The sequence below is a fragment of the Grampus griseus genome (genome assembly GCF_964374135.1).
Source record: "Grampus griseus genome assembly, chromosome: 8".
Classification (NCBI taxonomy): Eukaryota; Metazoa; Chordata; class Mammalia; order Artiodactyla; family Delphinidae; genus Grampus; species Grampus griseus.
The window spans coordinates 68,683,331-68,703,868 of NC_139002.1; the positions used below are offsets into that span (position 1 = coordinate 68,683,331).

Below are 20,538 nucleotides of genomic sequence, written 5' to 3' on the forward strand. Positions count from 1 at the left end.
TATTTACTTTGGGTTTGTTTACATGCTAGAGGCACAGAGGAGTCACTTTTTAAGAGGAAGACAACTAAGTAGATCCTACTTTAAGGTGTAGCTGTAGGTGGAAATTTATAGGAAGCTGGAATGAATGTTTAGACATTGTCTAGAGATTTTCATATTCAGTGCTTAGTTTCCCTAAATAAATTTATAGCAGCTAAAACAAGGAACTAAGAGTTCTTACAATTACCTTTTGTCAGTTTTTACTGTATGTTCAATAAATACTGGTGCAGAAAGAAACATATAGGTAGAGCCAGTCTCACTGCAGAACTTCACCTCAGAACTGTGTTTGGTAATTCTGTGTACTTGACTCCTTGGTGAACATGGTGAGCGTAGGGGTCCTCTCAGGAGATGGGAGAGAGTGGTATCTGATCCAAAGATCAACATTATCCAGACGGGGGAAGAATTTCTCACATTCCATTTAGGAAATCCAGCCTGCTAACGTCTTGTTAAACAACAGTTTCATAGTTAAAACATCATCTGGTTTTTAATCTAGTAGGTTTGCCATCTAATAAAGAAATGAAATAAAAACTCAAGTAATAAAGATTAGCAGAAGAAAGATATTACACTTTTTTTCTTAACACAATGCTCATCTTTTATTTTTCACTTTAGAAAAGATTTTTCGTACTTTTTTTCTCATAGATGAAAGTGAGTTTGTAAATTGTTAGAGGACAAAAGATAGTATAGACTGGCTAATTGATGGGAAAATATACGCTTTCAAATTTTTTTTGGTACCTTCTGATTTTTCTATTTACAGGCTCTACCTGTATGTTTGTTTCTGCACCAGTAGTTTAAAATATATAACACATGCACTTTGTACATAATTTTATTTTATTTTATTTTATTTATTTATTTTTTTTAACATCTTCATTGGGGTATAATTACTTTACAATTGTGTGTTAGTTTCTGCTTTATAATGTACATAATTTTAAATTGTGCAAAAGGATATATAGTGTGTATAGTGAAAAGCAAATGCCCGTCATTTCTCTTCCCTAGTTATCCAATTCTCCCTCCCAGAGGCAACCATTATTACCAGTTTTCTGGCTTTTTTGCCAGAAAAATCTGTGTATTTATAAACATATGCATTCATTTTTTCATTCCTTTTCCATAAAAGGTGGTATATCATACAGAATATTACATCTTGGCTTTTAAAGTTAATCATGAATGCTGTGTTTCATATCAGTATAAGTTGAACCACCTCTTTTCTTCTTTAGTCCTCAGAGGTTTGGTTTAAACCTACTTCTCCTAAAATCATTAATTTCCTTCCCAGAATTAAAAAAATGGGTATATGTGCATGTGACTGTAACAGCATACAGTCCAGAGATAAAGTAGCTATTATTTTTACTTTGATAATAAAAATTTTTTCCTAGTCTAAAAATTACACTCATAACTAAATGATTATTTCCATAAAAAAAGATAATTAAAGTTTTTTAGACTGAAATATTACAGATCAGACTGACTGCTGAGGGACCACAGAGAAATCACTGCCAAAGAAGTATGGGGAAGATGAATAAGGAAATGTAATTATGTGCCCAGCCTTAATCCTTACACAGACGCTATGAAGTGAAGGGGTGGGGATGTATATGCTGTCTGTATGTTTTAGAAATGAGGAAACTACAGAAACAAACAGATAAGTAAGCTCACCCCCAAGATAAATGGATGAGCCTGGATTCCAGCCCAGCCCTGCTAGACTCAGAGCCCAAAGGTCCCCACTACATCATGGCATTGGGTTATCTGAAAGGCTTGTTTCCACAAAGGGGGCCTACCTTGTTTATCAGGAAGCAGTTTATAACAGGGCCGGATTCAATAGAGTACTGAAAATGGCTTCACTAGAGACTTAATTTCTTAATAGCTTATGTAAGGGAGGAAGACTTTTCTTCTATCCTTTTATGTTCTAGGACTGATGCCTGCAAATTAAACTGACAAAAGACATTAATAGAAAAGGCATATGTATATTTTTAAAATGTGCATAAAGGCTTCACAGAAAAGTGAAAACCCAAAAAAAGATGGTTAGACTTGAGAGCTTATATACCATATTAACAAAGGGTTATAAATTACGGAGAAGTGACTAGACAAAGGAAAAGGAGTTTGGGCTTCTAGGGGCAATAAATTGTGGGAAGGTAAATATGTGGGAAAACTAATAGAAGGTATCGGTTGCTAACATTCCATCTTCTTCATGGCCATAAAACTCACCCAGAGAGTCCTCATTATGGCAGCCCTCATTTCTTGGAAGTTTCTGCTTTTAATCAGATGAGGGAAGCTCTGAGAAGAATTCTTTCTGCATCTGTTGAATCTCAGTTCCTTCAGCTCAAAGTAACCCATGTGCTATTAGTGATAAGCTTTGGGGTGTAAATTCTGATCCCATACTCCCTTACACAGAACTCACTGTTTTTCAAAGGTAGGTAAGTGTGATACATAGTATATATATTGGTACAGATATTTGCATATATTGGTATAGATATTTATAGAAACATGTTTGAATTTTGTTATTAATCTTAAGCAAGACCTTAAGAAGCTCTCAGAGCTTCTTGTCTTTACCTTATCTTATTACCTTTACTGCCTTGAGTTTTTTGTTTCTAGTCTTCCAATAAATAGTTCTGTTTAGAAAAGGTCTTTCAGTGGGTCGGGTAGAGTAGAGTTGGAAATAAATCCACTAACCTTCGATAAGTGTGTATTTCTTAACCTGAGAATGATGTCTTTTTATTCAAACTGATAGTGGCAATAATTAAGTCCGCTTCGGTGTTCTTGTGAGTCGAGTTCTAAGTTTGACAACAGACCTTTTCCTTTCTCATTCTCTTTGTTGGGTGCCTCTGGAAATGGCCTTCAGGGAAATACTGGTAAAGTCTAATTGCTCTTGAGCTTTAATTGTTTAAGAGTCTACCTGAACCAGTTAATAGTCTCATTTCTAAACTGTGTTGCTTAATTGGCCATCAGCTTTTACTGTGAAATGATGTGGAGTTTTAAGGATTTTTCAGCCACAATTTGCCTTATTTCATATGCTAAAATTTTCTGTGGAGCAGGTTCTTGACTGTTATATGCCAAGAAGACCCTGTAGTAAAGATACTGTCCATTTCCTCTTATAGTGAATCATACAACTTTAGAAATGGAAAGGAAGACCATCTGTTCCAGCCTCTTCACTTTCCTGCAACTTCTCTTCCAGTGTTATGCACTCACTCCTTACCCATGAGTTGATGCCTTTACCTCACTGTAGGACAAGTGGAAACTTCTTATACTCTCTATAAATGTGGAATTTAGTTAGAAGATACTGGTTTAAATTTGCCTCTGTCTATATATAGGTGCTGAGTGACCTTAGGCAAGAAAAATTATTACGAAGACTTGTAGGAAATTGTATTGGAAAGCATGAGAGATGTAGTTTTTTGTGCTTAATCTCTCCTTTTCCTGTCTTCCTTTTATTATTTATTTTTCTCATCACTAATGGCTTCTGTAAAGCTTTGCTTCAAGCCCATGGACCCACCTCGTTCCTCTCACCATATCCTAATCTCCATGTACTTTGTTCACATTTGTCTTTCTGCTTAGCAAGTTTCTGAAACAACTACTTGACAGTATATTAAAAGTTTTAATTAATTTGAGTTGTTTTTAGCGGTAATATAGGCAAAGGAATTCCCATTTCTTGGCACTAAAGAGCTGCTTTTTTTGGCAGATTTTTGTGGTTTTCATGTTACTGTAATACCCCAGTCTCTCACTTTGATTGCTTTGTCTATTTAAAGAACTCTTTTTAAAAAATTTAAGTTTATATTTTTAGTTTTTTACACATATCTGCTCTTTTTTGGATTTTCCTCCCATCTAGGTCACCACAGAACACTGAGTAGAGCTCCCTGTACCACCCAGCAGACTCTCACCAGTCATCCACTTTATACACAGTATAAAGAACTCTTTTTTAAAAAGTTGAAAATGAGAGAAGGAACTTGTCTCTAATTATTTATCTTAACTAGGTTTCTGAAAGTAATGAGACAACATGATTGGCTTTCCATTAATTTTAGGACATCTATTAAGAGACTACAATTATGTTACAAGGGTGCAGTTTATATTGATTGGGTGAGTGCTATCTTAGAATTATCTGTGGTTTCTCCATTTACATCCATTCCAGGCTCTTTTTGCCCATGAGCCTGCATGTTCTCCTTTTATAGATAAGGAAACAGGTTAAGAGTAGTAGGTTTATCTTAGGATCTCATGGCTTCAAAGTGGCAGAGCCTGGACCTCAGCCACTAGCAAGTAAAGGTATCTTAGTTTAAGTAGCTTTATAATGTGTTCTCTTAATGTAAGTTTATGTGCATAATATAAAACCCACTAGGAAAACCCACTTTAGCAAGAAAGCCTCTAAGTAATTGTGATATTTGGTACCCACCATTTTGCTGGTCTTCTGAAAGATTTCTGCCTCTTTAACTATTGAACCATAGGATAAGGCACTTTTTGAAGAAAATACCCAGCTGCCACTGCTAGGTGGTGTATCCTAAGGCATCTCAAGAACAGTGAAAATAAATATGAATCATGTTTCACAGCTTCTCTGCCCTGGCACATGGAATAATATTGCTGCTTTTCTCATTACTGCAGTGCTGCAGCTACTTTTTAACAGCTGATAGGAGCTTTAGATATTTTCCTGTGTAAGTAGAATCATACAGTAGGAACCTAAACAGCATGCTCTGGAAGGATTGGCAGCATTTCTTTCCTGGCTTCTGCTTTTCCTGTAGCTTTTGGCCATACTAGCAGGACTATGTGGAAGATGTGATAAGTCTAGACTTTCCTTAAAAGGAGTGCTCATATGCACTTACTTTGCCAGTAAGTTAATAGGGTAAAGTATATTGGTGGGTGGGGGAATCAAGAATACCTGGAGACAGAGTTTAAAAATACTTGGTGCTTGTAAAGTTTTTGGTTGTGTTGTGATAAAGTTGGGGAGCTGTGGGAATCTGTTCTTTCTTCCATGAAGAGAACCTTAAGGATAAAATCACATGCAATTAGCTTTAAGCTAGTTACCTGAAACTGGTAAGAAGTAGTTTCATTCTACAACTCTCTTAGCAAATAATCTTTATACTGTTAAGGAGAGAGTATTAAATTCGGTAAAAATTTTCTGTTGTTTGGTTTTAACAGATTTTTATAGGGAGGGTGTCCTGGTAGGTGAGGAAGGGTTGAGCCAATCCTTTTAGGGCTGAGCCAATCACATATTCAGGCTATAAATCTTCAATTATTAAAGGGCAAACTGCTTAGTATCTTTTTCTGTCTTAAATGCATGTGTACACCTATGGAAAACTTTCTGGTTCCTGGTATCTGGTAGGTGCTTAATAAATATTTCTTGAATAGATTTTTACATATGAAGCTCAGAGAATTAAATAACTTGTTCTAGGTCATGTGTCTAGGACACTGTGTTTAATATATATTTAGTATGTAATTGTCATTAATACTTACCAGATTTGTTAGGTGTATTGATGCAGAATTATTCTTCATTTCTCCCCTATGACAACATTTTAATGCTCTATAGTTTTAATTAGGTTTGGGGGTCAACGAAGTCTTGAAATAGTCTTATTAGACCTGAAGCAGATTATAAGTAGAGTAACCATACTGTGAAAACTGGAACACTTTTGAGAAGAGGGGGCTCTAATCAAAGTTAAGCTGGAATAATGTGTAAAACCAGGCTTACTCCAGGAAAACCAGGACATATATGGTAACCCTATATTTACTTTTATTTTTTACAGTGAACTTTTTTTTTTTTTTTTTTGCGGTACGCGGGCCTCTCACTGTTGTGGCCTCTCCCGTTGCGGAGCACAGGCTCTGGACGCGCAGGCTCAGCGGCCATGGCTCACGGGCCCAGCCGCTCCGCGGCATGTGGGATCTTCCCAGACCCGGGCACGATCCCATGTCCCCTGCAGCGGCAGGCGGACTCTCAACCACTGCGCCACCAGGGAAGCCCTACAGTAAACTTTTTATTGACGTATAACATACCTTCAGAAAGTCCATAAATCCTGTGTACAACTTGACGAGTTTTAAAAATGAGCCACCCGGATCAAGAAATAGAACATAACCAGTATCCCAGAAGCCTCCCTCACACCCTTTTTGGTCACTACCTCTTCCTCCCCTGGAATATAACCATTGTTCTGACTTTTAACCGTAGATGATTTTTGCCTGTTTTTGAACTTTATATGCATGATACCATACAGTATACACCTTTTGTGTCTGGCCTCTTTGGCTCAGTGTTCTCTTTGTGAGCCCCATCCATGTGGTGTGTAGGATAATTCCTTCATTCTCATTGTTTTTTAATATTCCATTGTATGAATATACTATAATTTATGTAATATACTATTGACCAGACATTGGGTTTTTAAAATTTTGGGTCAGTAGGAATAGTGCTGCTACAAACATGTAAACATTGTTTATGAGTCTTTTGGTGAACAAATGTACTCATTTCTGTTGGGTATATAATCAGGAATGGAGCTGCTACATCATATGATATGTGATTGTTTAGCTTTATTAGGTTGTACAACTTTTACTAAGTGTTATAACTATCTGTACTTTCTCCAGCAGTAGATGAGAGTTCCATTTTTCTCTCTGAAACTTTACCAATACTATGTATTGTCTGTCTTTTTCATTTTAGCCATTCTGGGGACAGTGTACCAGGATCACATTGAGGTTTGATAACTAATGAAGTTCAGCCCTTTTTAAAACTATATTTTATTTTTATTTATTTATTTTTGGTTGTATTGGGTCTTTGTTGCTGTGCGCAGGCTTTCTCCAGTTGTGGGGAGCGGGGGCTACTCTTCATTGCATGCGCGGACTTCTCATTGCAGTGGCTTCTCTTGTTGTGGAGCATGGGCTCTCGGTGCGTGGGCTCAGTAGTTGTGGCACACAGGCATAGTTGCTCCGTGGCATGTGGGATCTTCCCGGACCAGGGATCGAACCCATGTCCCCTGCATTGGCAGGTGGATTCTTAACCACTATGCCACCAGGGAAGTCCTCAGCCCTTTTTTATGTGCTAATTGGCCATTTGGATACTCTCCCTTATGCTTCCTTTTCTGTTCAAGGCTTTCCCATTTTCTATTGTTTTTTTCACTTCTCCTTATTCATTTGTAGTTCTTCATATATTCTGGGTAGTAATCAGTTGTCATTTATACATACTACTGCAAATATCTTTTACCTGTTTTGCCTTTTCTCTCTGTTAATAGTGTTGTGGGATGAACTCAGTTTTAGTGTCTTCCAGTTTATCAATATTTTTCCTTTTTGGTTAGCACTTCTTGTGTCCTATTTAATAAATATTTGCCTACCCCATGATCATGGAGATGTTCTGTGTCATCTTCTAGAATCATAACTATTTTACCTTTCACATTTGGGTGTATAGTCTGTCTGGAATTCATTTTTGTGTGTGGTGTGGTATAGAAGTCAAGATTCATTTTTTGCTATATGGACATCCATTGATTGTACTCTTCTCTTCTTGTCCCAATACCACATTTCTGTAGCTTTATAATACATCTTGTTACATGGTAATATAAGTTCTCCAGCTTTGTTGTTCTTAATGCTTGTCTTGGCTACTCTTGGCCCTTTGTATTTCTGTAACATTTTAGAGTCTTAGTTTCCATACGTAAATAAAAACAGCTTAAATTTTGATTGGGATTGTATTGAATCTAAGGAATGTAGTACATCTCTCCATTTATTTAAGTATTGTTTGATTTCTCTCAATGTTTTGTAGTTTTCCATTAGTATCTTTTACATTTATTTCTAATTTTTGGTGTTCTCAAAAAAAAAATAATTCAGGGGCTTCCCTGGTGGTGCAGTGGTTAAGAATCCGCCTGCCAATGCAGGGGACACGGGTTCGAGCCCTGGCCCGGGAAGATGCCACATGCCATGGAGCAGTTAAGCCTGTGCGCCACAACTACTGAGCCTGTGCTCTAGAACCGTGAGCCACAGCTACTGAAACCCATGTGCCTAGAGCCTGTGCTCTGCAACAAGAGAAGCCACCGTAATGAGAAGCCCGTGCACCACAACAAAGACCCAACTCAGCCCCCCAAAAAAATTCGTTGAGGTGAAATTCACATAATATAAAATTAATCATTTTAAAGGGAAAAATTCAATGACATTTGCTACATTCACAATGTTATGCAGCTGCCACCTCTGTCTAGTTCCAGAATTCCTTCACTCCAGAGTAAAGCTCCTGAAGCAGTTTTCCTCCACTGCCCACTCTCTCCACTCTTCAGCTCCTGCCAACCACTAGTCTGCATTGTCTCTATGGATTTATCTATTCTGGATATTTCATAAAAGTGAAATCCTATAGTATATGATCTTCTATATCTGATTTTTTAAACTTAGTATGTTTTTGAGGTTCATCCCCCATTGTAGTACGTGTCAGTACTTCATTCCTTGTTATGACTGAATAATATTCCACTATATATACATGATTTGTTGATCCATTCATTTGTTGATGGACTTTTGGGCTGTTTGTACTATTTGGCTGTTGTAAACATTGCTGCTATAAGCAAGTGTGTATGTGTACTTTTTGAGTACCTATCTGCAGATCTTTGGGGTGTATACCTAGGAGCAGAATTGCAGGGTCATATGATAATTTTTTGTTTAACTTTTTGAGGAACTGCCAGACTTTCCCACAGCAGCTGAATCATTTTTCATTCCCATCAGCAATGTGCATGAGTTCCAGTTTCTCTGCATCCTCATCAGTCGATACTTGATATTTTCCATAATTTTTTGGTGTTTTGGATGGTATTATAAGTGGTATAGTTTTTTTTTAACTTTATTTCTTGTGTGTTGGTGGTGTATAGAAATACATTTGTTTTTTTTTCTGTATAAACCTTGTATCTAGTTCTCAAATTCACTTGGTAATTCTAATAATTTACTTACGTATTGTCTGAATTTTCTGCGTACATTTGCATTTCTGATTTCCAATGCTTTCTTTTTTTAAATTTTATTTTTTTTTATACAGCAGGTTCTTATTAGTTATCCATTTTATACATATTAGTGTATATATGTCAATCCCAATCTCCCAATTCATCACCCCCCCCTCACCCCCCCCGCCACTTTCCCCCCTTGGTGTCCATATGTTTGTTCTCTACATCTGTGTCTCAATTTCTGCCCTGCAAACTGGTTCATCTGTACCATTTTTATAGGTTCCACATATATGTGTTAATATACGATATTTTTCTTTTCCTGACTTACTTCACTCTGCATGACAGTCTCTAGATTCATCCATGTCTCTAAGGTGACCCAATTTCTTTCCTTTTTATGGCTGAGTAATATTCCACTGTATGTATGTACCACATCTTCTTTATCCATTTGTCTGTCAATGGGCATTTAGGTTGCTTCCATGACCTGGCTGTAGTAAATAGTGCTGCAATGAACATTGATGTGCATGTGTCTTTTTGAATTATGGTTTTCTCTGAGTATATGCCCAGTAGTGGTATTGCTGGGTCATATGGTAATTCTATTTTTAGTTTTTTAAGGAACCTCCATACAGTTCTCCATAGTGGCGGTATCAATTTACATTCCCACCAACAGTGCAAGAGGGTTCCCTTTTCTCCACACCCTCTCCAGCATTTGTTGTTTGTAGATTTTCTGATGATGCCCCTTCTAACTGGTGTGAGGTGATACCTCATTGTACTTTTGATTTGCATTTCTCTAATAATTAGTGACGTAGAGCCGCTTTTCATGTTCTTCTTGGCCATCTGTATGTCTTTGAAGAAATGTCTATTTAGGTTTTCTGCCCATTTTTGGATTGGGTTGTTTGTTTTTTTAATATTGAGCTGCGCGAGCTGTTTATATATTTTGGAGATTAACCCTTTGTCCGTTGATTCATTTGCAAATATTTTCTCCCATTCTGAGGGTTGTCTTTTCATCTTGTTTGTAGTTTCCCTTGCTTTGCAAAAGCTTTTAGGTTTCATTAGGTCCCGTTTGTTTATTTTTGCTTTTATTTCCATTACTCTTAAGAGGTGGATCAAAAAACGTCTTGCTGTGATTTATGTCAAAGAGTGTTCGTCCTATGTTTTCCTCTAAGAGTTTTTATAGTGTCTGGCCTTACATTTAGGTCTCTAATCCATTTTGAGATTATTTTTGTGTATGGTGTTAGGGAGTGTTCTAATTTCAGTCTTTTACATGTAGCTGTCCAGTTTTCCCAGCATCACTTATTGAAGAGACTGTCTTTTCTCCATTGTATATCCTTGCCTCCTTTGTCATAGATTGTTGACCATAGGTGTGTGGGTTTATCTCTGGGCTTTCTGTCCTGTTCTATTGATCTATATTTCTCCTTTTGTGCCAGTACCATCATATTGATTACTGTAGCTTTGTAGTATAGTCTGAAGTCAGGGAGTCTGATTCCTCCAGCTCCGTTTTTCTCCCTCAAGATTGCTTTGGCTATTCGGGGTCTTTTGTGTCTCCATACAAATTTTAAGATTTGTTGTTCCAGTTATGTAAAAAATGTCATTGGTAATTTGATAGGGATTGCATTGAATCTGTAGATTGCTTTGGGTAGTATAGTCATTTTCACAATATTGATTCTTCCAGTCCAAGAACATGTTAAACATCTCTCCATCTGTTTGTATCATTAATTTCGTTCATCAGTGTCATATTGTTTTCTGCATACAGGTCTTCTGTCTCCCTGGGTAGGTTTATTCCTAGGTATTTTATTATTTTTGTTGCAGTGGTAAATGGGAGTGTTTCCTTAATTTCTCTTTCAGATTTTTCATCATTAGCGTATAGGAATGCAAGAGATTTCTGTGCATTAATTTTGTATCCTGCAGCTTGACCAGATTCACTGATTAGCTCTAGCAGTTTTTTGGTGGCATCTTTAGGATTCTGTATGCATAGTATCATGTCATCTGCAAACAGTGACAGTTTTACTTCTTCTTTTCCAATTTGTATTCCTTTTATTTCTTTTTCTTCTCTGATTGCCGTGGCTAGGACTTCCAAGACTATGTTGAATAATAGTGGTGAGAGTGGACATCCTTGTCTTGTTCCTGATCTTAGAGGAAATGCTTTCAGTTTTGCACCATTGAGAATGATGTTTGCTGTGGGTTTGTCGTATATGGCCTGTTTATGTTGAGGTAGGTTCCCTCTGTGCCTACTTTCTGGAGAGTTTTTATCATAAATATGTGTTGAATTTTGTCAAAAGCTTTTTTGCATCTATTGAGTTGATCATATGGTTTTTATTCTTCAATTTGTTCATATGGTTTATCACATTGATTGATTTGCGTATATTGAAGAATCCTTGCATCCCTGGGATAAATCCCACTTGATCATGGTGTATGATCCTTTTAATGTGTTGTTGCATTCTGTTTGCTAGTATTTTGTTGAGGATTTTTGCATCTGTATTCATCAGTGATATTGGTGTGTAATTTTCTTTTTTTGTAGTATCTTTGTCTGGTTTTGGTATCAGGGTGATGGTGGCCTCATAGAATGAGTTTGGGCATGTTTCTTCCTCTGCAATTTTTTGGAAGAGTTTGAGAAGGATGGGTGGTAGCTCTTCTCTAAATGTTTGGTAGAATTCACCTGTGAAGCCATCTGGTCCTGGACTTTTGTTTGTTGGAAGATTTTTAATCACAGTTTCAATTTCAGTGCTTGTGATTGGTCTGTTCATATTTTCTATTTCTTCCTGGTTCCGTCTTGGAAGGTTATAGCTTTCTAAGGATTTGTCCATTTCTTCCAGGTTGTCCATTTTATTGGCATAGAGTTGTTGGTAGTAGTGTCTTAGGATGCTTTGTACTTCTGCGGTGTCTGTTGTAACTTCTCCTTTTTCATTTCTAATTTTATTGATTTGAGTGCTCTCCTTCTTTTTCTTGATGAGTCTGGCTAATGGTTTATCAATTTTGTTTATCTTCTCAAAGAACCAGCCTTTAGTTTTGTTGATCTTTGCTATTGTCTTCTTTGTTTCTATTTCATTTATTTCTTCTCTGATCTTTATAATTTCTTTCCTTCTGCTAACTTTGGGTTTTGTTTGTTCTTCTTTCTCTAGTTCCTTTAGGCATAAGGTTAGATTGTTTATTTGAGATTTTTCTTGTTTCTTGAGGTAGGCTTGTATTGGTATAAACGTCCCTCTTAGAACTGCTTCTGCTGCATCCCATAGGTTTTGGATCATTGTGTTTTCATTGTCTTTTGTCTCTAGGTATTTTTTGATTTCCTCTTTGATTTCTTTAGTGATCTCTTGGTTATTTTGTAACATATTGTTTTGTCAAAATATGAACAATCCATGTGTTTGTGTGTTTTACGTTTTTTTCCCTGTAATTGCTTTCTAATCCCATAGCGTTGTGGTCAGAAAAGATGCTTGATATGATTTGAATTTTCTTAAATTTACTGAGTCTTGATTTGTGACCCAAGACATGATCTATCCTGGAGAACGTTCCGTGCGCACTTGAGAAGAAAGTGTAATCTGCTGTTTTTGGATGGAATGTCCTATAGATATCAATTAATTCTGTCTGGTCTATTGTGTCATTTAAAGCTTGTGTTCCTTATTAATTTTCTGTTTGGATGATCTGTCCATTGATGTAAGTGAGGTGTTAAAGTCCCCCAGTATTACTGTGTTATTGTTGATTTATTGTTTTGTTTTGTTTTGGCGGTATGTGGGCCTCTCACTGTTGTGGCCTCTCCCGTTGCGGAGCACAGGCTCCAGACGCGCAGGCTCAGAGACCATGGCTCACGGGCCCAGCCACTCCACGGCATGTGGGATCTTCCCGGACTGGGGCACAAACTCGTGTCCCCTGCATCACCAGGCAGACTCTCAACCACTGCACCACCAGGAAAGCCCCGATTTATTCTTTTATAGCTGTTAGCAGTTGCCTTATGTATTGAGGTGCTCCTATGTTGGGTGCATATATATTTATAATTGTTATGTTTTGTTCTTGGATTGATCCCTTGATCCTTATGTAGTGTCCTTCCTTGGGTCTTGTAACATTCTTTATTTTAAAGTCTATTTTGTCTGATATAGTTTTGCCACTCCAGCTTTCTTTTGATTTCTATTTGCATGGAATATCTTTTTCCATCCCCTCACTTTCAGTCTGTATGTGTTCCTAGGTTTGAAGTTGGTCTCTTGTAGACAGCATATATATGGGTCTTGTTTTTGTATCCATTCAGCAAGCCTGTGTCTTTTGGTTGGAGCATTTAATCCATTCACGTTTAAGGTAATTATCAATATGTACGTTCCTATTACCATTTTCTTAATTGTTTTGGGTTTGTTTTGGTTGGTACTTTTCTTCTCTTGTGTTTCCCACTTAGAGAAGTTCCTTTAGCATTTGTTGTAGAGCTGGTTTGGTGGTGCTGAATTCTCTTAGCTTTTGCTTGTCTGTAAAGCTTTTGATTTCTCCTTCGAATCTGAATGAAATCCTTGCCGTGTAGAGTAATCTTGGTTGTAGGTTCTTCCCTTTCGTCACTTTAAATATGCCATGCCATTCCCTTCTGGCTTGTAGAGTTTCTGCTGAGAGATCAGCTGTTAACCTTATGGGAGTTGCCTTGTCTGTTATTTGTCGTTTTTTCCTTGCTGCTTTCAATAATTTTTTTTTGTCTTTAATTTTTGCCAGTTTGATTACTGTGTGTCTCAGTGTGTTTCTCCTTGGGTTTATCCTGTATGGGACTATCTGTGCTTCCTGGACGTTGGTGGCTATTTCCCTTCCCATGTTAGGGAAGTTTTCGCCTATAATCTTTTCAGATATTTTCTCAGGTCATTTCTCTCTCTCTTCTCCTTCTGGGACTCCTATAATGCGAACGTTGTTGTGTTTAATGTCCCAGAGGTCTCTCAGGCTGTCTTCATTTCTTTTCATTCTTTTTTCTTTATTCTGTTCCGCAGCAGTGAATTCCACCATTCTGCCTTCCAGGTCGCTCATCCGTTCTTCTGCCTCAGTTATTCTGCTATTGATTCCTTCTAGTGTATTTTCCATTTCAGTTATTGTGTTGTTCATCTCTGTTCGTTCTTTAATTCTTCTAGGTCTTTGTTAAACATTTCTTGCATCTTCTTGATCTTTGCCTCCATTCTTTTTGCGAGGTCCTGGATCATCTCCACTATCATTATTCTGATTTCTTTTTCTGGAAGGTTGCCTATCTCCACTTCATTTAGTTGCTTTTCTGAGGTTTTATCTTGTTCCTTCATCTGGTGCATAGCACTCTGCCTTTCCATCTTGTCTATCTTTCTGTGAATATGGTTTTTGTTCCACAGGCTGCAGGATTGTAGTTCTTCTTGCTTCTGCTGTCTGCCTTCTGGTGGATGAGGCTATCTAAGAGGCTTGTGCAAGTTTCCTGATAGGAGGGACTGGTGGTGGGTAGAGCTGGCTGTTGCTGTGGTGGACAGAGCTCCGTCTCCAATGGTTTCTTATTCTCTGTTCCTTTTTCATAGTAGTTTACTCGATGGATGCAATATTCTTGTGAATGACTTGGAGGGTATTTATTAGAATTTAAATTTCCTGTAAATTTTTCATTACCTTAGTTTTCGTGGTTGATTCTGTTGCTTTTCATTTTGGTCCTTCTTAATTTTGTGGATATTTCTTAAATATCTGATGATCCTTAGTTATCCATATTTATGAAGGACTAGTATGATTGGTTTTGGTAGCTGATACTGCCTTCCTCTCAGTTTTCTGAAGCCTGATTTTCCAAGAGATCTTTTCTCCAAGTGGAATTACTGAGAGCTCTGTATGAGTTTGTTTTAAGGGTCAGCAGCAGCCAGATAATCTAAGGACCTAAAATTTATTTCTGGGGCACAAGTGCTCTGAAGACTTTTCTTCTTTTGGTTGTTTTTGTTTCCTTTCTCCCAGTGCCCCACCTCCATTTGTGGATGTACAGAGCAAACTCAAACTTAGCCCTACTTCTCTTTTGTCCTTTAGCAGCCATGCTGGATGTTCTCAGCAGATCTGGATACTAAGCCTGGGAGCCAAAGTTTATACAGGAAGTAAGACTGTCAGGAGTGGCTTTGCTGTTCTGTGAGCAACCTTTAGGTACCTTAATTTCCCTAAGCTTTTATTCGGCTTCTTGATCCTGAACTTGGTGTTTTCTATTTAGGGGGTTGGGACAGCTCTTGCCTCCTTATGGTGCTTTCCTATGTTTGTTTTGCTTAGGTTGTTATTTCTTATGCTATGGCTTCTCTATCAGTTTAGTCTCATCTGTTTCGTGTGGAAATTCTTTTTTCTTGCCTTCCTTCCTACCTTCCTTCCTTCTTTTCTTTTTGCTTGTTAATGGGTTTTCAGATTGTTATAAATTTAATTTTTTATAATTGTGAAAAATTTAGATATAAAATACAGGTATCTACTCCTTAGCTTAAACAAAACATAAATACAATTGAAGCTTCTTATTCTCTTTTCTGATTGTATTATACTCTCTCTAATGCATTTATTAATATTATCATGTATATGCATTTCTAAACAGTAAGTAGCATCATTTTGAATGTGTTTGAGCCTTGAATAGTGACATACTGCATGAGTCCTTCTGCATCTTGTTTTTTCCACTCATCATGGTTCTTTTGTGTGTTCATTCTGTTAGTATACTCTCTTTTCTGCTGTTTCAGTGGAATTTGGGTAGGGAGGATAAGTCAGTCTATATATTCCTTACTATATTTCTTACTAAAAGGGAGGTTTAAGTACCTTTTGAATATATTGTCACTACAGACATATAAAAGAAAGGACTTGGTGTTACCTCTTGTTTCAACTGGTGATGATAGGTGAATATGACACCTCACCATGTTATACAAGCTAGGCAATTGAGTCTTGCTGCTGACCTCTATTTGGTGTTATAAATACTTTTGGAGACAGAGAAGCACCACTTATTCATGTTTGGGGTTTAACTGAGGTTTAAGTGAAGATTTGGATTCTTATTGCTGAAGGAATTTTTAGAGGTCACTTGGTACAAACTGTACTAAAGAAACCCAGGCCCAGAGAAGGTGAGTGACTTGTCTGAGGTGGTCCAGGTAAAAACAGGGATTAGAAGCCAGTGTTGCAGTTCACTGTACTTTCCACCTTACTACAATGAGCCAAACGTTAATGTCCCCTTTTGTGTTAACGTTGAACTTTGATTTTTGCCTGTCCTTGAAAATACTTATTTGAATACCAAGAGATTTTCAGTATGTAACAATGAACATAAATCTTTGAAGTTGATGCTTATTTGTCATATTTTCCATAGGATCAGAATGGTTTCAATCCCAGAATACTATGAAGGCAAGAATGTCCTCCTCACTGGAGCTACTGGTTTCCTAGGGAAGGTACTTCTGGAAAAGTTGCTGAGGTCTTGTCCTAAGGTGAATTCAGTGTATGTTTTGGTGAGGCAGAAAGCTGGACAGACACCCCAGGAACGAGTAGAAGAAGTCATTAGTGGCAAGGTAAGTATGGAAAATGATCATTTGGAAGAGAGAAAAAAGTGTGTGTTTGTGCATGTAATTATTGTAATCATCAACAGCTTAGTATATTTCTTAAGTATCCTGAAAAAAATTGGTAAAAAAAAACCCCTATAAGAATGGCAGTAAACTGAATATGACTTGTGATCAGGAGGAGAAAAAAGCTTTCTTCTTTTTTTTTTTTTTGAAAACTTTCTTCTATGATGAACAAAATTATATAACAAGTTCTAAATTACCTTTATGGTAAAGGTTTAATGTGTTTTTAGAATATTTGAGGCAGGTTATTTGTAATTACTAGATGTTTAAATAGTTTCAGAATGATAATAATGAGTTAGTTTCTAACTCCTACTATGCTGTGAGACAGTGCTTTGATAACAGTTAAAAATTTGTAAGCACTAATTGCTCCTCACAAAAGTATTAGGAAGTAGCAAAGTCACATATTCCCATTTGACAAATAAGAACATGGTGACAGAGGGGTTATATAGAATACAAGAGTATGTCATACATTTGAACCTTTAGTAAAATATGGCTAAGAAAAAATGGAAATGAGCTGGAGTAAAATTATTTCACAGTTATAGGCTTTAGAATTTATCTGACATTCATTGTTAGTAAGTTTGGTATAGTAGCTATGTAATTTTTTAGTTATTAGGTGGGTATCTGGTACCTTTTAACCTTCTAGGGCAGCTGTGACTTATGTATAAAAAAACAAAAAAGACCAAAACTAGAAACCTCTGAGTTACTCTGAGCAGTGAAAGAATTGCTGAAAAGTATCAAAAGATATGTTGATTAATTATAGATTAACAGTTCTCTAGAGTTAATAAATAATTTATTAGACATGATTTGTATTCCAGCCTGTTTTGATCTTTCAGTAGAAATCCATAGTTAATAGTGGCTGACATTTATTGAGTGCTTAAGTTGTGCAAGGCACTGTGTGCAAAGCACCTCATATGTATTTAATTATCACGGGAACTCTTCAAGGTAAGTACTGGTCTTATTCCCATTCTACAAGGTCATATAGTTAGTGTTAGAGCCAATGTCTGTGAACGATTGAAACCAGAGCTCATGCTCTGGCAGGGACAGATGTTGATATATCGCATTTTACAAATATGGACAATGAGTCTCAGAGGTGGTTATTTTATCTGAAGTTGTGTAGCTAATAGATGTCGGATATAACGCAGATGACTTGATAACAAATCCCTTTCTACTTTATAGCATTACTTCCCCAATAGATAAGAAAGTAAGGCAAAGATGATGGGACACTTTGTGATAAAATGGAAAAAGTAATCTTGAGAGTTGGATACCTTACTAGTTGTATGTTGTAGCTGGTACACACTGAGTAAAAATAGCTTAATTTCCCTAAGCCAATGGCAAAAAGCTTGGTGCCCAAGTTTACAAAAATTAAAAGAGAAGATGACAAAAGCAAAAGAGAAGTGCATGAAGGGCAGCGAATAACAGAAGTTAACATCAGAAGGAATAAGAGTCAGTTTATGGGTTAGGGCAGTAGTGGGAAGCTTATCTCCTAGGAGTGATAAAGTATGATAACAGAAAAATAATTAAGAGAAAAAGAGAAGGTACACAATAAGACCTGTACAGAAGTGTGGGAGGGTTTAAATATAACTTTTAATTTTCTTAACATTACAGAGTTAAAATAAAATACAGTCACTAATATTCACTACAGTGACTTAGGATAAATTAAGAAAAGGTTAAACTATATTTAGAATGTTTTCTTTACTAAGATGTTAGGTTGTTTGAGAATGATTTCCATTCAAATATAATTTTGGTTCAGAAAGATAAACTTCTCTTTTGTGAAGCATCCACGTTTTTCTTGTTTGTATTCCCCCTCCTCCCCATTAAGAGGTAATCCTAGACCTACAGGGTTGTAACAGTGATGTAAATTAATATTTGTTTTTACTTTAAAAAATAAATTGTTTGAAACTATTAATAGGGCATTAAAGAATAAAAATAATATTTACTTTTGTCCCACTGTTTATTGAGTTTGTCCCCACATGAAAACTTTAAATAATCTTTATTTCAACTAGAAAAACTTCTTTTCTCTGAATTACTTTTTAAAACAAATCTACTTCTTTGAGGGCTACTTAGTGACAGTACAGCTCACAAGGGTAGTTATACTCTAGTAACGTTCTTCCCATTGCCCCAAACTCTCGTGCACTTGTGTTCTTCCCATTTGCCCTCCCTTCCACAAAGATGTGAGTCCTGCTACATACTAGAAGCTGTTCAGGTTACTAGAGATACGGCAATGAAGAAAACAAAATCCCAGCATTTGGAATTTACATTCTAGTTAGGGAGACAAGTTAACAACTATATAACATGTTGAATAGTGCCACGTGCTGTTCAAAAGTAAAGCAGAAAAGGGGGATTGAAAGCGATGGAGGTGCTGCTTTAGATACGATGGTCAGAAAAAGTTCTCTCTGAGGTGACGTTTGGTCAGAGACCTGAATGATGAAGTGAGGAAGAATGCATGTGGTACGTGGAGGAAGAGTGTTAAAGGTAGAGAGAACAGCACGGGCAAAGGCTCTGAGAACTGCTTGGCAGGTTGGAAGAGTGTCAGAGCAAGCTGTGGTGTTTGCTTTACTGGACTCTGTATAAGGCATGTAAAGTAAATACTAAGTGCCGGAGTATTCCTACTAACACTTTCCTCTACCCAAGTGAGATTTTTGCCTTTTAAAATACAATCGAAATTGTTAATTATTCTTTTAAATTTTTGCTTGTTTGACTTGAGGAAGAGGGCTTCAAACAAATATTTATACTTACACATGAGAAAAATGTAGCAAGTGTTAACTTTAAACTCTTAGATTAAGGAATTATCACATGAACTTTCTATGTACTTATTTTTAAAAGTAAGATGTGGGTTAAATGTGAAAACAGAGAACAGAGTAGTGATTACCAGAGAGGAAGGGGTTGGGGGTAGGGTGAAATGGGTAAAGGGGGTCAACTGTATGGTGACAGATGGAAACTAAACTTTTGTTGGTGAGCACGCAGTAGTGTATATAGGAGTCAAAATATAATGTCCTAATCGTGGAACTTATATGATGTTATAAACCAGTGTTAGTTATCTCAATTAAAAAAAAAGACAAGGGACTTCCCTGGCGATCCATTGGTTAAGACTCTTTGCTTCCACTGGAGGGGGCATGGGTTCGATCCCTAGTCGGGGAACTAAGATCCTGGGTGCCAAGGGGAATGGGCCCCCCCACACACACACACAAAAAGACAAGTTTTAGTCATTTTCATTATTGTTTCTAAATTCTTTAGAGACAATAAAAAAAAGATGTGAGTTAATATTTCAGTATTTACTACCGTAAAATCTAGCTACATAATAACTATGCTTGAAGAATTTGCCATCTTAAAGTGTGGTAGGTACAAAGGTCATTTTCAGTTTTTCCTGAGAACTGGGAAGATCAACTAAACTGTATTCAATATCATTTTAAAATTAAAAGTATTTGGTAGCCTAGTGTAAGGACTTTTTAAAAAATGTGATATAATTTATAGCTTTTTTCCAAGTGACTTTTAATTAAAACTCTTGAGCAAATTATTTGATAATGTATATTGACTGCAGTGTATTGCAGACTGATATTATTACCTTATGGCTGTATTTTTTCATATCATCCAAATAGGTTGAAAGATTCTGTTTATTTAAGGCAGTGATTCTCAAACTTTTGATCTCTGGACCCCTTTACACTCTTAAAAATTATTGAGGACTTCAAAGAGATTTTGTTTTTGTGAGGTTTTATTTCAAATATCTTACTGATGTTTTATCGTAGTAGAGATTAAAATTGAGAATTTTTTTTTTTCAGTCCGTAACACCTCTTTGTAAAGTTTAGAGACTTTAACAATACCTTACACAGACTACGTGTTAAATACATGTTGAATGATTGATTCAAATAAGATACTGCTATTTAAAACATTTTGCACAGAGCCTGGGCCATAGTAAAAACTCAAAACATGATAGAAGCAGTAATAGCAATGATAGTGATTTAGTACTTATGATAATTGTAGTGCAATATTAATATTGATTTATTTTATACTGGATTGCTAGATCATTCATCGAGTGCTGAGAGTTATTTAACAAGAACAATTTTCCAAACAGTCGGGTATTCACACTGTAGGTATGATCTGTGCTTCCCGAGTTCAGCTCTTCACCCATCTTTTTCTGTGTATAGATTTATCAAAGTAAGCTTTAT

At 36.6% G+C, this 20,538-nt stretch overlaps 1 protein-coding gene across 4 annotated transcripts in view; it reads left to right on the top strand.

The window, feature by feature from the left end:
* FAR1 (fatty acyl-CoA reductase 1) overlaps positions 1 to 20,538 on the top strand; it is a 73,160-nt gene that overhangs the window by 17,320 nt on the left and 35,302 nt on the right. For 3 of the 4 annotated variants that reach the window (XM_082660764.1, XM_082660765.1, XM_082660766.1), the window contains one exon: positions 16,129 to 16,324. In XM_082660764.1, the coding sequence (XP_082516890.1) occupies positions 16,136 to 16,324 (189 nt within the window). In that variant the 5' untranslated portion in view covers positions 16,129 to 16,135. Of the gene's footprint in view, positions 1 to 15,755; positions 15,890 to 16,128; positions 16,325 to 20,538 lie in introns of those variants that run through there. The other variant, XM_082660767.1, reaches the window with a different exon arrangement.